The sequence below is a fragment of the Danio rerio genome, chromosome 7 (assembly GCF_052040795.2).
Source record: "Danio rerio strain M-AB ecotype USA chromosome 7, GRCz13ab, whole genome shotgun sequence".
Taxonomy (NCBI): Eukaryota; Metazoa; Chordata; class Actinopteri; order Cypriniformes; family Danionidae; genus Danio; species Danio rerio.
This window is the reverse complement of record NC_141027.1, coordinates 38,094,472-38,106,963: the sequence shown is the minus strand read 5'-3', so window position 1 is coordinate 38,106,963 and position 12,492 is coordinate 38,094,472. Positions and strand designations below refer to the sequence as shown.

The 12,492-nt window shown below is 34.8% G+C and overlaps 1 protein-coding gene across 2 annotated transcripts in view; it reads left to right on the top strand.

Moving 5' to 3' along the window:
- The window catches only part of tent4b (terminal nucleotidyltransferase 4B), a 34,700-nt gene that overhangs the window by 15,861 nt on the left and 6,347 nt on the right, over positions 1–12,492 (top strand). For both annotated transcript variants that reach the window (NM_001326696.1, XM_087259787.1), the window contains exons 2-7: positions 3,267–3,390; positions 7,458–7,504; positions 8,286–8,406; positions 8,490–8,597; positions 10,600–10,728; positions 11,676–11,889. In NM_001326696.1, coding sequence (NP_001313625.1) covers positions 3,267–3,390; positions 7,458–7,504; positions 8,286–8,406; positions 8,490–8,597; positions 10,600–10,728; positions 11,676–11,889 — 743 coding nt within the window. The remainder of the gene's footprint in view (positions 1–3,266; positions 3,391–7,457; positions 7,505–8,285; positions 8,407–8,489; positions 8,598–10,599; positions 10,729–11,675; positions 11,890–12,492) is intronic.

Here is a 12,492-nt window from a genome sequence, read left to right as displayed (position 1 = left end):
GTCAGAAATTGCTTTGGTCAAACAAAAATGATGCTTCTGGGATTTGGGGATGTATCCTCACCTGTACATTGCTTTGGAAAAAAGCGACTGCTAAATGAATAAATGTATGTAAACCGTTATTTGGATTTGTGCAAATGAATAAAATGCAGCCCACCAACATTGACTTACTGTCAGGGTGACATTGTGAAAGAACAATGTTTTAATGTTAGAAATCTCTAGCAGTTAGCAAATATAGAAAAACCAAAGCAGAACATTCATTTAGTGTAGGTGTAATTGCAGCGTCCACTCTAGTTCAGTTTCAATTCTGATTCTGTTTAAAACCTCTGGAAGAAAGACATACGCTCTTCTTAAGAGATGCATGTCAGACAGCAAGTCAGGTACTCTGTAAACTGGGTAAATGTACTGTGTAGATTGTGTGTCAGCTAAAGTGGGGCACACATTTGTAAAATAATTGGGCAGATTTTGGGCCCTGTTTTCTATTTCCAATGTTGAATCTTTTCAATCAGAAATCTAGTTGTGTGTTTGAAAACCCAATTAAAAAGCTAGTTGACTTAAGACTAAAGCACAGCCACAAATGAACAAGTGCATGGCAATAAGCGAGTTTCAAATGCAAGTGAATAGTGAGTCGCCTATTGAACATTTCTGTTTCTACCATTTACGTTTCCAAGAGCGTTTTAAGCCTGCATGTTCCTTTCTTTAAGACAAAACTATGACTTCAACGTGTACCAGTTTAGGCAATGTTGGATTGCTGTTTTGTAGTAGAAATATTTTATTTTGTTTATTTTTTTGTTTGCATCTTTAAGCTTGGGGTTTTCAAACATGGAGTCTGGGGACCCAATGAGGCAACAATAGAGTTTTGGGGGTCCATGGAAAAGTTTGGAGAAAAGGCATACAAATGTATTAAATTAATCATTGAATTTTTTTTACATAAGATGAAAACAATCAAATATTTAAAAAACTCGCTTTAGTACAAAATCAAGCAAGAGAAATAAGAACCAATAGTGATTCAATAATTATAACAAAACATGAATAAGATGAACTATCATTCTTACTCCCAGAAATTATATTTGCTAATTAAATTAATATTAAAATAACCACATAAATATTTGACCAGAATTAGTATAAAAACACTACAATGTTTAAATTAATTGAATTCTATTTTTGAGGATGGATTTCGCAGCTTAAACAAAGAAAAACTTTTGTTTAACAAATACTAACTGTCCTGATGACCTAAATGGGCCAGGTTCAGAAGCCAGGTGTGAAAATGTCTCCTATATGTTCCTATTGCTCTCATTTACGTGTATGCATTTGCTTTCAACTTTGTCATTGCTAGTGCCAAGTTTGAGCTACAGGAGAGTTGTTGGATATTACTTGAGTCATGCCTGAGCAAACTCAGCACGACTTGTACAGAATGATAAAACCACTTGCAGCAGCTATATGTGTGTGTGAGTGAGGATTGAGGTGTATTTGTTAGACATCTTCAGGTTTGGCGCTGTTCATGCGATTGACAGCAGGCAAGCACTAGAATAGATTTATTAAGAGATAGCAGGTAGAGGTGTTAGCAGGTGTCTTGGTGGCATGCAAGTTCAGTATGTTGAGTAGACGGCTTTTAGTGATTTACTACTGCTGCTTTAAGCAGCTTGCATATATATTATTTTTGCTGAGGTCTCTCATGCAGCATTACATATAATGTAGCACACAGGCTGAAATGAGCTTGAAATGCTGGGTCATATTGGGTTAATTGAATGGTGTGCTGCTTTCTAGGTTCAGATGATGAGAAATGTTAATGAGGCAGCACCAAGCTACACTCTTCCAGTCTCAAAAGCCTCACAAGCTTTCTCTTTTGTTACCTGTGACTAGGGTGTGAATTTGTTTATTTATTTGTCTGGTATCCTGAATTAGAACTAATCCCAAATCCACCCCTTAACCCTACCGCTTATCTCTACTCCTTGGTTCATGCATTCACAAGAAGGGGTAGGCGTGTCGCAATTCTGTAGTGCTTGGGGTGTAGGGGTAAGAGGAAGGGCAAAATAGCCCCTTAAACAAAGATTTTTTGGGTGGTCAAAATTTTTCCCTGAATACATTAGCTGCAAAAGCAGGCAATGAGACCCACAAAATATGTAAAAAAAATAAATAAATAAAATGTTCTACATATCTATTAATTATTTAGTACATACATAAAGAGGGAATGTGTTATAGTCATGATCTTCAAAATGTTGTTTAGAATTTCTTTTTATTGTCACTTGCTAATCACCACAACCTATTACACAATAGTTTAAATTCTAAAAACCGATGTTTCAATTACTTGACAGAATAGCACAGCATGTCGGAAAATTCTGGTGGCACATCTGGTACAATGTTAATGTTGTTTGTTGTGGTTACATGCATGAATATGAGCGCTCTGTAAATACAGTTCATTTTTATGTTTCTTGCAACATGATTCAGCAGCTGTTACAGCGACGCCTGAGGAGACCCGGAGGCTTGTATGCTTTTGAGCTGAAAATGAACAGCATTTGTCTAAATACTATGCAAAACAACTTAACAAGCTGGGCCGATCGCACCAAATGCACTTTTCAGTTATAAAAACGTAAGACGCACCACACTGCCTTTTGATGACATTAATAAAGAGCAGTGGTGCGCTCAGGTTCTGTATGAATGAATTGAAAATGCTCACTGTGTGCTGGCAACGTGTGCACTTGTGTAGACATGAGGTGTGTAGTGAAGTGGTGTCCTTAGGGGAATACTTCTGTCCCTACACCTTCACACTCATTTTCAAGGTTCTAGGGGAAGGCGAAGTGGTAGCAGTATAGAATTAGGATTGGGCCATAGTATTCTGACTTGTGGTAAATAGTATTTTTAATTGCCTACCTGTAAGCAAAAAAAAAAGTTTTATGTCATTTTGATTTGTTTATTGATTATATATATTGAAGAATTCATTGATTCATTGACCAAGCATGCACTAAATGAATAACTTGTAATAGAAATTGTAACATTCATATGTAAAGTACTTTATGTTTCAGGAATGGCTATTTTGATTGTGCACACTTTCGCATGTGCCATGTTATCGGGCTATTTATTGTTATGGAATAATGCTCTCAGTCAAGAAAACAGGCTTATCATAAACAACTTCAAATATGTGGTATTGTGCCGCCAAAACACCCAAGTATTTGTGTTAAACATTAAAGAGTTTTATTGCTAATCATCCAATCTCTCTTTGGGGAAGCAGATTATGTAACAATTATTAATTTCTCTCTCACTCTCTCCAGGCTGCATGAAGAGATAAAGGACTTTTATGAGTACATATCTCCTCGTCCAGAGGAGGAGCAAATGAGGCATGAGGTGGTGGCCAGGATCCAGAGAGTCATCAAGGACTTGTGGCCCAATGCTGAGGTTGGTTTTACTCCTCCATGCTTAGTTTCTGTTGATGATTATGTGATCTTTATTCCTGCTTAATTCTTTCAATCAAGTGGTACCTGTAATCAACGAATAAATACAAACACTTGCATGTTTTCAGGTTTTACAGTTGACCTTTTAAAGGTCACAGATCAAATTTGTTCTTGCAGTAGTTCACCTTTACATTAATGTCATGGACATGCAGAGGAAAGAGCAGAGGTCTAATTATAGAGTCTTGGGGGACACCATTATTAAGTTGTAACTGGAACCTATCTAAAATACAAGACATCCTTTCCTCAGTTTATGTCTATATCTAAAATGATATGTTTAACAATTTAACTGTAAATTTGCATTATATGCAATGTTTATAATAGGCATTGCTCAGAACAGTCACATTTGACTGTTGTCCAATCACCTTATGTCTTTAAGCTGTATGAATATTAGAGACGCTTACATTTACCAGTCACAATTCAGTCAAATTCAAGATAATAGGGGAAAGAAATTCCTCTGTAGTTTAACTAAACTATTGTCAAGGGTGAACATACATAAAAATGTGTTGTGCTTATGAATGCAGTAAGTAGCCAATCAGAGATTTAGATATTACAGTTAAAAATGACTTTTGACTACTCATGCTTTGACTAAATTTTACACACATTCAAATGTTGCCATCAAAAACAAAGGATTCGTTTTGCAAAATTAGTGATTACTTTTTGCAGAACATGCACTAAACTATGATCAGAGATCAACATGCTTTCTCTGGGTCTTGTTTTGTTTTTGTTGTTAGTCGCATATCGGACGATGTTTAATTACACTATGGGTTGCATTTATGTGTAGTTTGATATTGATGTCATAAGTAAAGTAGCCTAGTATTGATAGTTTTGTTTAAGCCTATGTAAATGTAATTTTTTTAAGAAGTCTAATATATGTTGAGCTTATTTATTCTTAAAAGATTAGTTCACATAAAAATACAAAGTTCTATTATTAGATACATTCTCAAGTTGTGACATCTCCTGAGACATTTGTTCACCATCAGAACACAAATTGAGCTATTTTAGGTTGAATCTGAGAGGCTCTTACCTCCTCCATATACAGAAATGGTCCCTAGACAACAGTCAAAACATTCCATGTGGCTTCAGTAATCCTACAAAGCTCCAAAACTGTAAAAACAACTCTACACTATTCACAAGATCACACTATTATGTCTTTCTTTTCTTTTTTATTATTTCATAACCTGTTTAAACACATTTTAACCTGTTTTTATCTGTTTTAATCATTTTAAATTTGTTTAATCATTTTTATTTTCTTGTTATTTTCTTTATTCTTGTTTATGTAAAACACTTTACCATTGTGTATAAAAATAATTTACCATTGTGTATGAAATGTGCAAATAAACTTGTCTTGCCTTGCCTTTATCACCCAAATATTCAGCCTCAAATCAGGGTATGCGTTTAATACAGGCAATGCACCGCTTTCATATTGCACTTCTGACGAATAGCAATATGTTGCCCATAGTAAACGCACACCCTGATGACCTGATAATGAAGAGAACATAGTGGCAAACGAAGTTCTTATGTTTTTTTTTTCGCTGCACATAAGTGTTTTTGGAGCTTTGTCCGATCACAGTTAAACCGCTGAGGCCACATGGAAGGTTTTGTATTGCGAGGATGACTAAATATCTCTGGAGAATAAAATGATATGAGGGCGAGTAATTAACAACTGAATTATTTAACTTTATTTATTTTTTAGGGGCTGAACTTATCCTTTAAATAAAACTTCAATAAACAAAGCACCACATGAGGTACTGCTTTAGTTGAATGTAAGTGAGCTTATTAGGCATGAGACAATAAGGTTAAGGTTAACCTCTAAAATGTTCTGTTATACCATTCCCATGGTAAATGTAATTTTTTATTTTTTTGACTACTATTTTATTTTATTACTAGTTTATTTAGGCCACAATACAGGAAACAAAAACACATAGCCCTTTAAATGGCCATCGGTGACGTTGACGCGCACCTCTCAAAAAATGTATGAGCGCCTATAGCGCAAGCTCTGTGATTGGTTGGCTTGGTAGCGGTGACGAGTGTGGGCAGAGGTGAGAGCAGTGCGAGCCCGATGCAGCAAATGGATACAAGTGGGGAATTCCGTGAAGGACCTCTGGGTGGAGATTGTTGTTTTGTGTTTCCTTATAATTAAAGTTGTTGCTGGTTCGCCGGTTCCCGCCTCAAAATGAGTAAATTTGAGCCATTTGTACATTTTAAGGAAGCGTTCAGAAAAAACAAAACACCAGAGAAGAAACTCGACACAGACACAACCACTACCAGCTAGTATTTCACAAGTGGTATTGCAGAGCAACAGAAACAGCGTGCAGAAGTACAAATACACGACTACGCGCAAGGCTTGCGCCATGGGTCACGTCGATCACTTGACGCAGAAATATAAACCAGGCTTAGCAAGTCAATTGAGTAAGCACATTTTCGTACTGCCCATTCAGAATTGTGTGACTGAACTACGCGGAATGCTCACAATAAAATAAAAACAAACAAACAGAAAAGTGCAGATGAGTGGTATGATGTCGCCTGCCACTTCAGAAGCATTAATAGCCAAATTAATATAAAAGCACATCAGTAATATAGAAACATTTTAGTTTTAAAGTCAGACACAGAACAAAAACAAGTCATTTGTAATTGTTGCCAGCACAAGGAAATAAAACAAACAGCACTTAAATTGACTATAAAATTAAATTGCAATATGTTAAAAAAAAATTGTAATTAGATATTTTCCCAAATTGCACAGCCCTGGCCTAACATGTTTACTGCTTCAAAATAAAAAAATAAAATGTATTGTTTTTAATAGGAGAAAAGCTTGTTTTATATGCAGAGATTTAAAAAGAACATATTTTAAAACAGTAATCACAATACGGTGAAACCGTGATATGTTTATCTAAGGTTATTATACTGTCAGAATTTTGTGCCTGACCATGCCTAGAGCTTATATCACTTAGATCAGTATTTCTATTTAATGTTAAATCTGGAGTTTTGAAGGCAGGCAAGAGCTTGCAGAAGTTTTCAAGCAAAGGGTAAAATTTGCCAAATGTGTGTTGAAAGTCAAATAAAAGACACAAGTGATTTTTATTGTGCTTGTGTCTGTTTGAAGAAGTTGTTTGTATAAAAATATGTGTCAGTGACCTGGCTTGACCTTCGTGTTGTGTAAATAAAATGCTTCATGGTTGTAACTGTCTTTATATTTAGCTCAGAGGTCAGGATGATTCAAGGAGACATAATAATATGTCTAGTAATGTAAGACTGCATGTTTCTAGGCAAGGCTCTTGTAGCAAAGACGTAATTTTTTAACTGCGCAATCAAATTATTAATCACAGTCGTTTATAAATTTGGATCTCTCAGTGCTTTATTTGTCTTCCTGCATTTTCAGACTGAGGAAACCAAATTATTATCTTTTTGTCTGTGCATGTGTCTGTGTAGCTGGTGTCATTTGGGAATGCATGTTTATTGTCAGCCGTTCTAGCTCCTAAAACGATAATTTCTTCTATGAGCTGAAAGCAGCGCACAGGCGAACAGCCACTAATGGTTAGTACTAAAGATCAATTGTTCTCAATTACCCTCTCAGTATTACCTAAAGAACACAAATAGTTTGTCTCGCTGTAAGAAGATTATTCAACAGACCAGAGAGAGGCCTGACCTGCTATTTTTGAACCACATACAGTACAGGTTCATGTGCGAATTAATAATTCACTGCTTATTTAGTTTGCTTTTAAGCTTGATTTATGATCTGTGCTTGGCCAAATAGTTTATATATCATTTATATGTGTATGTATGTTTTTTAATTATTTTAAAAGTAAATCTTTTGTTTATGTGAGGGTACATCTAATCAGTTTCAGTCCTAGTGTGTTTTTGCAATTGCTTACAATTGTTCTCTCATACAGTCAGAATTGGGAGCATTACGTAAGGAACATCTTTCCTGTTTTCCATATAAAAATAAGAAGGGCTGTTGCATGATGGAGATTGACTTTACAGTTTCTGTTTGTTTTTTCTGTTTTCTGATGGCAGGTTTGTGTGTTTGGGAGCTTCAGCACTGGCTTGTATTTGCCAACAAGGTAATGCTATGATTTTTGTACTTTGTTTTTACCCACTAAGTAATCTGAATAATATCTTAAAGCTATAGTTTACACAAAATAAGTTATTTTGAAAAATGTTAGAAACCTGTAACCACTGACTTCTATAGTAGAGAAAGAACAAATACCATGGAGATCAATGGTTACAGCTAACATTGTTCATCATGCTTAAATCTCTTTTACTGATGAATGACATGAAATGATGACAATCTTTTGAGTGAATTATCCTTTTAAATGACCTTCTCTATCCATGTTTTATTAGTTAAACGAAAGTCTGTTCTAAATCTTTTTAAGTAATATGCAAGTATTATAATATGCAGGTGTGTGCTTTTGTTCACATTTGTGTGTTTGCATTGAGGAAATTCAAATTTGGACTTTTTAGCTTCGCGTCTCCTGGGATTTTGAGTGTGTGCATTTTTTTCTTTGCGAGAGCCAATCTCTCGTTACTCAACACCGCTCAAACTGCATTTATACGTCACCTGGATTACTGAACTCTGGCTTAGTGGAATCAATCTGCATGTGCTAAGATGTGTGCTAGTTGCTGAAGCATTTTAGGCTTAGTACCTCGTTGTACCTTTAGAAAACTGATCCGTAACATAGGTGCGTTGTTGTTTGTTTTTTTTATTATTAAATGTAAAAAATCTAAATCGTTCTGAATCACAGATTTGAAATACACATTGGTGCTCCCTAAAAGATTTTATTGATGAAGAGAATGTTTTCTTTTTGCTTCACTTTGACACTTTCTCCTCTGTCATTATATCAGTGATATAGACTTGGTGGTGTTTGGTAACTGGGAGACTTTACCTCTCTGGACTCTGGAGGAGGCTCTACGCAAGAGAAAAGTTGCAGATGAAAACTCTATTAAAGTCCTGGACAAAGCAACGGTAAGCACTGCTGTGTGTCATACATGTGTCTTGAGTGTATTTGTTGTCTGTCTGCATGTATTTAATGCTCTTTGTGTTTGTAGGTTCCCATTATTAAGTTGATGGACTCGCACACAGAGGTGAAAGTGGACATCAGCTTTAATGTACAGAGTGGTGTAAAAGCTGCAAACCTCATCAAGGACTACAAGCAGGTGAGTGTGGAGTTGTTTTTATTGTCTATTTCTCTGAGAGTCTCGAGGGAAATTGAATTTTTTTAGAAGGGATTATAGGCTGCATTTACACTGCAGATCTTGATGGTCAATTCCGATTTTGTGACAGTATCTGAAATATTTATTTTTTTTAATAACCCGATTGCATCATATCTTAAACGTGTCTTGTATCTGATTGTCTGCATTTACACAGTACACTGCAAAGGTGCAATGAGCAAGAAAAAAAGACAGAGCGCTGACTGACAGCTGATGATTAAAAAAAAAATCTTTACTCCATTTCTGTATTTAATCTGTTTGCAGGGTTAAATTTATTTAAATTTTTTTTTGATTTGTTATTTTACTATAGTTTATGGCAAAGTTCTCATTTGGCCATCTTCATTTAATCTAGACCTTTTAAACCTGTAGGCATCTTAATGTAATGTCCATGGTGTGATTTATGCATATGATATATGCAACAGTTTTGTAATAGTTTATATTGGTTATGTGGTGGATGTTGCACTCTCTCTCTTTCTCTTTAAACATGCTTAAATACTTGTGCAACATGACAATATCAAAGCTTTTTAGTCCTTGTGTATGAGATTTAAGGTGCAGGACTCTGTTGAAGTCTGTTTTGGAATGAAAACATTCCATTTTTTATGTCCTTCGCAAATTTTTTTTATTTTTTATGACGCGTGACTCTCATTGATAAGTGATAAATCGATCTACCTGCTTTTACTAGACACAAGGGCACAGATCCGATTCATATAAGATACATTTCCACAAATGAACAAGGCCTGAATCTGATTTGAGTAAGTCAGAATCCATGTGATTCTTTCCTGCTTACACGAACATGGGTCTTGTACGATCTGTGCCACATGGGGAAAAAAAATCTGAATTGAGTCTCTTGAGCCATGCAGTGTAAGTGCAGCCTCAAATGTAATTAGAATTTAAAATGGAGATGTTTAGATTTTAGAAGCTAATCTGAGCAAACTACACTTGATCTTCACCAGATCCTATAATAACACATTACAACTACACTATGCCTTTGAAGATTGAATGCTTTTTTTCACGTAATGGTATAACAGTGCACAAAAATGACATGATTTGCTGTTTTTGGTAAAGAGAATTAAACAGTGGTTTACTGAACAAAATTGGCTCTGTCTTTAAATATATTTAAATTTATATGACAAATTTGTTGGCTAAGTCTTTGGCTATTGCTTTAAACTAACTATGGAACCCTATTACTTTCGCACAAGGCAGTTCTACTTCTGATTATGAAACTGCTTGTACTGCAGTTTATTTTTTAAAAATATGACCGTCATGACAGTTTTATTTGAAACCACTAACAGTTAAAGTAAAATATAATCAATACATGGGCTAATGTAGTCCAAATATTTAGAGAAATGCTCTTCTCCAGACTTCATGGCTATCCTAAACTACATTTAATGTTGGGTGACATTGTTTATACGCGGTTTTATTGATTTCTTTCGACAATTGAAACACTGAAGACATGAGATTTCCTGATTAAAAATGGACAGAATTTTTGTTTTTATTATATCAACAAGATTAATTAATTATTTTTTTTTTTAACGAGATGAAGCTTCATGTGATTGTTGCAAAGGAAATGTTCTGTATAATGAAGAAGAGATCTTGAAATGGGACCAATTCAGGGAAATAAGAGTCAGTACTACAGATCTTAAAGTAAAGATGCATAAAATAAAGTTTCAGTTGAGCTCCTTCGGGTGCAGTGGTTAAAACAACATTGCATTTTTGTTTGGTACGTAAGCATATTGAAATGAAAGAGCACTTCGAATCTAAAAAAAGCAGTTCAATCTAAAACATCTGCCCCAAAGTGTTTTGTTTTTTAGTTCTTTGTAAATTGGTGTAAAAGCAACCATAAATTAATTCTCACTTGAGGCATGTAAAACAATTGCTCTGTGTTGCAGGTATAGTGTTAAAATGCAAGTAGGTTTTTAATTTCTTCTTTCTTGTGTTTTTTGTTTAGCAATATCCTGTGTTACCGTACCTGGTGCTGGTTTTAAAGCAGTTTTTACTGCAGAGAGAGCTGAATGAGGTTTTCACAGGAGGAATCGGATCATACAGTCTGTTTCTCATGGCTGTCAGCTTCCTACAGGTAAGACATTTACTTCGAATCACACACACTCGCTAGTACTCTTAAATAAATCCTACTTGGCTGCTTGCATTATGCACTGCACCCAGACAGTTGAGTGTGACATTATAACAAAGGATTTTCATTTGGAACAAATACTTGTTGAATGTTTGTTTAAGCTTAAATGGTGTTTATTTAAGCTTTTTATTCTTTAAAGAATCTTGTGGTTCTTAAATATGGTATCAAATTTGCATATGATAAGAATTTCTGAATAATAATATGGCACTGAAGATTGGAGAACTGGCTGTGGATAATTCAGATTTTCCATAAGTAAGTTAAATTAAAATAGGTGAAATCAATTAAAATAGAAACTAATTAATTTATTATTAAAAATTATAAGACTGTGCAAGTGAATAGGGTGAAAATAGCTAATAATAATAATAATAACCAAATAGTTTTAATATCTAATATTATGTTTATTGTTTTTATTCAAATTTGTCAGTGAGCTATTGTTTTAAATACATGCTGATTTACACACGTCTAGTACACACATTTGAACATTTGGATGAAGTCAGGTTTAAAATTCTTGTCATCTTTCAACATTTTACAGTCAAGGTTTTTTACAGTTTAATTTTTTGCAAAAGCCCAAAGAAAAAAATCAACTCTCACATCAGTTTGTGGAATAAAAAGTTGTATAGAAACAGACAAATTATGTATGCAAATTATGTAACACATCCCTTTGTAAAGCCTTGGTGAGCAGAAAAGCTTTAAATAGAGCTTTAAATTCATACTTCTCACACTCTGAAGAAGGATGTGATATTTTGTGAATATCAGATTGCAGAATCTTACATTTTGGCATACACCTCTGCAGATTTGTTTTATAGTTGAAAAATTACTCATTCAGTGATGATTGTTTTTATGCCCATATGCCAACAATCTAGTCAAATTACTGTTGCTGTTTTATTTGCCAGCTGCACTGTAGAGAGGACGTGAGCAGCTCAAACCCAAACTTGGGTGTACTGCTGATTGAGTTTTTTGAGCTCTATGGACGGCATTTTAACTACCTGAAGACAGGGATCAGAATCAAAGACGGAGGCTCATATGTGGCCAAAGATGAAGTGCAGAAAAGCATGCTGGATGGATACAGACCGTCTATGCTTTACATTGAAGATCCATTGCAGCCAGGTAAACGCACACTGACACACTTCAAACAGTCACCTGGGGTCTGTTCTTCGTACCTCGATTAAATGATCTAAGATGATTTTGGCAGATTCTGGATCTTTTAATCTTGATAACTGATTTCTAACTAATTTGGTTCTTCACACAAGTTTGAGAATCAGATTAAAATATCTGGATAAACTGATCTGAGATTGCTGCGATTGCAGATGTTAAGGACAGATCCATCAATCCTCGAAATTATGATCAGCAATGCATCGATTGGCTGATGGCACAGCAGCGTAATGTCATCATCTGAATAATATTCAATTATCCATGTGAGCAAAATTACATTAATTTAGCTGTAAACAGTTTGTTTAATATGACACGCAAATAACTTTCCACATTTGTTGTGAGCTGCAGGCTTTACACTTTTATGTGTCAAGTAATCATCATTTATTTCAATCCATATCAATGTATTTACTTCTACATTTAGAGAAGATTTTCTTTATTATAGTAGCCTAGGCCTACTCAAAAAAAATGTTAATCGGCGTAAGTAATAACTGTATAAATTAATTTTGCATCAATAAAGCATTTTGATATCGGTAAAGGTGTCAATCACTGGTATATTAG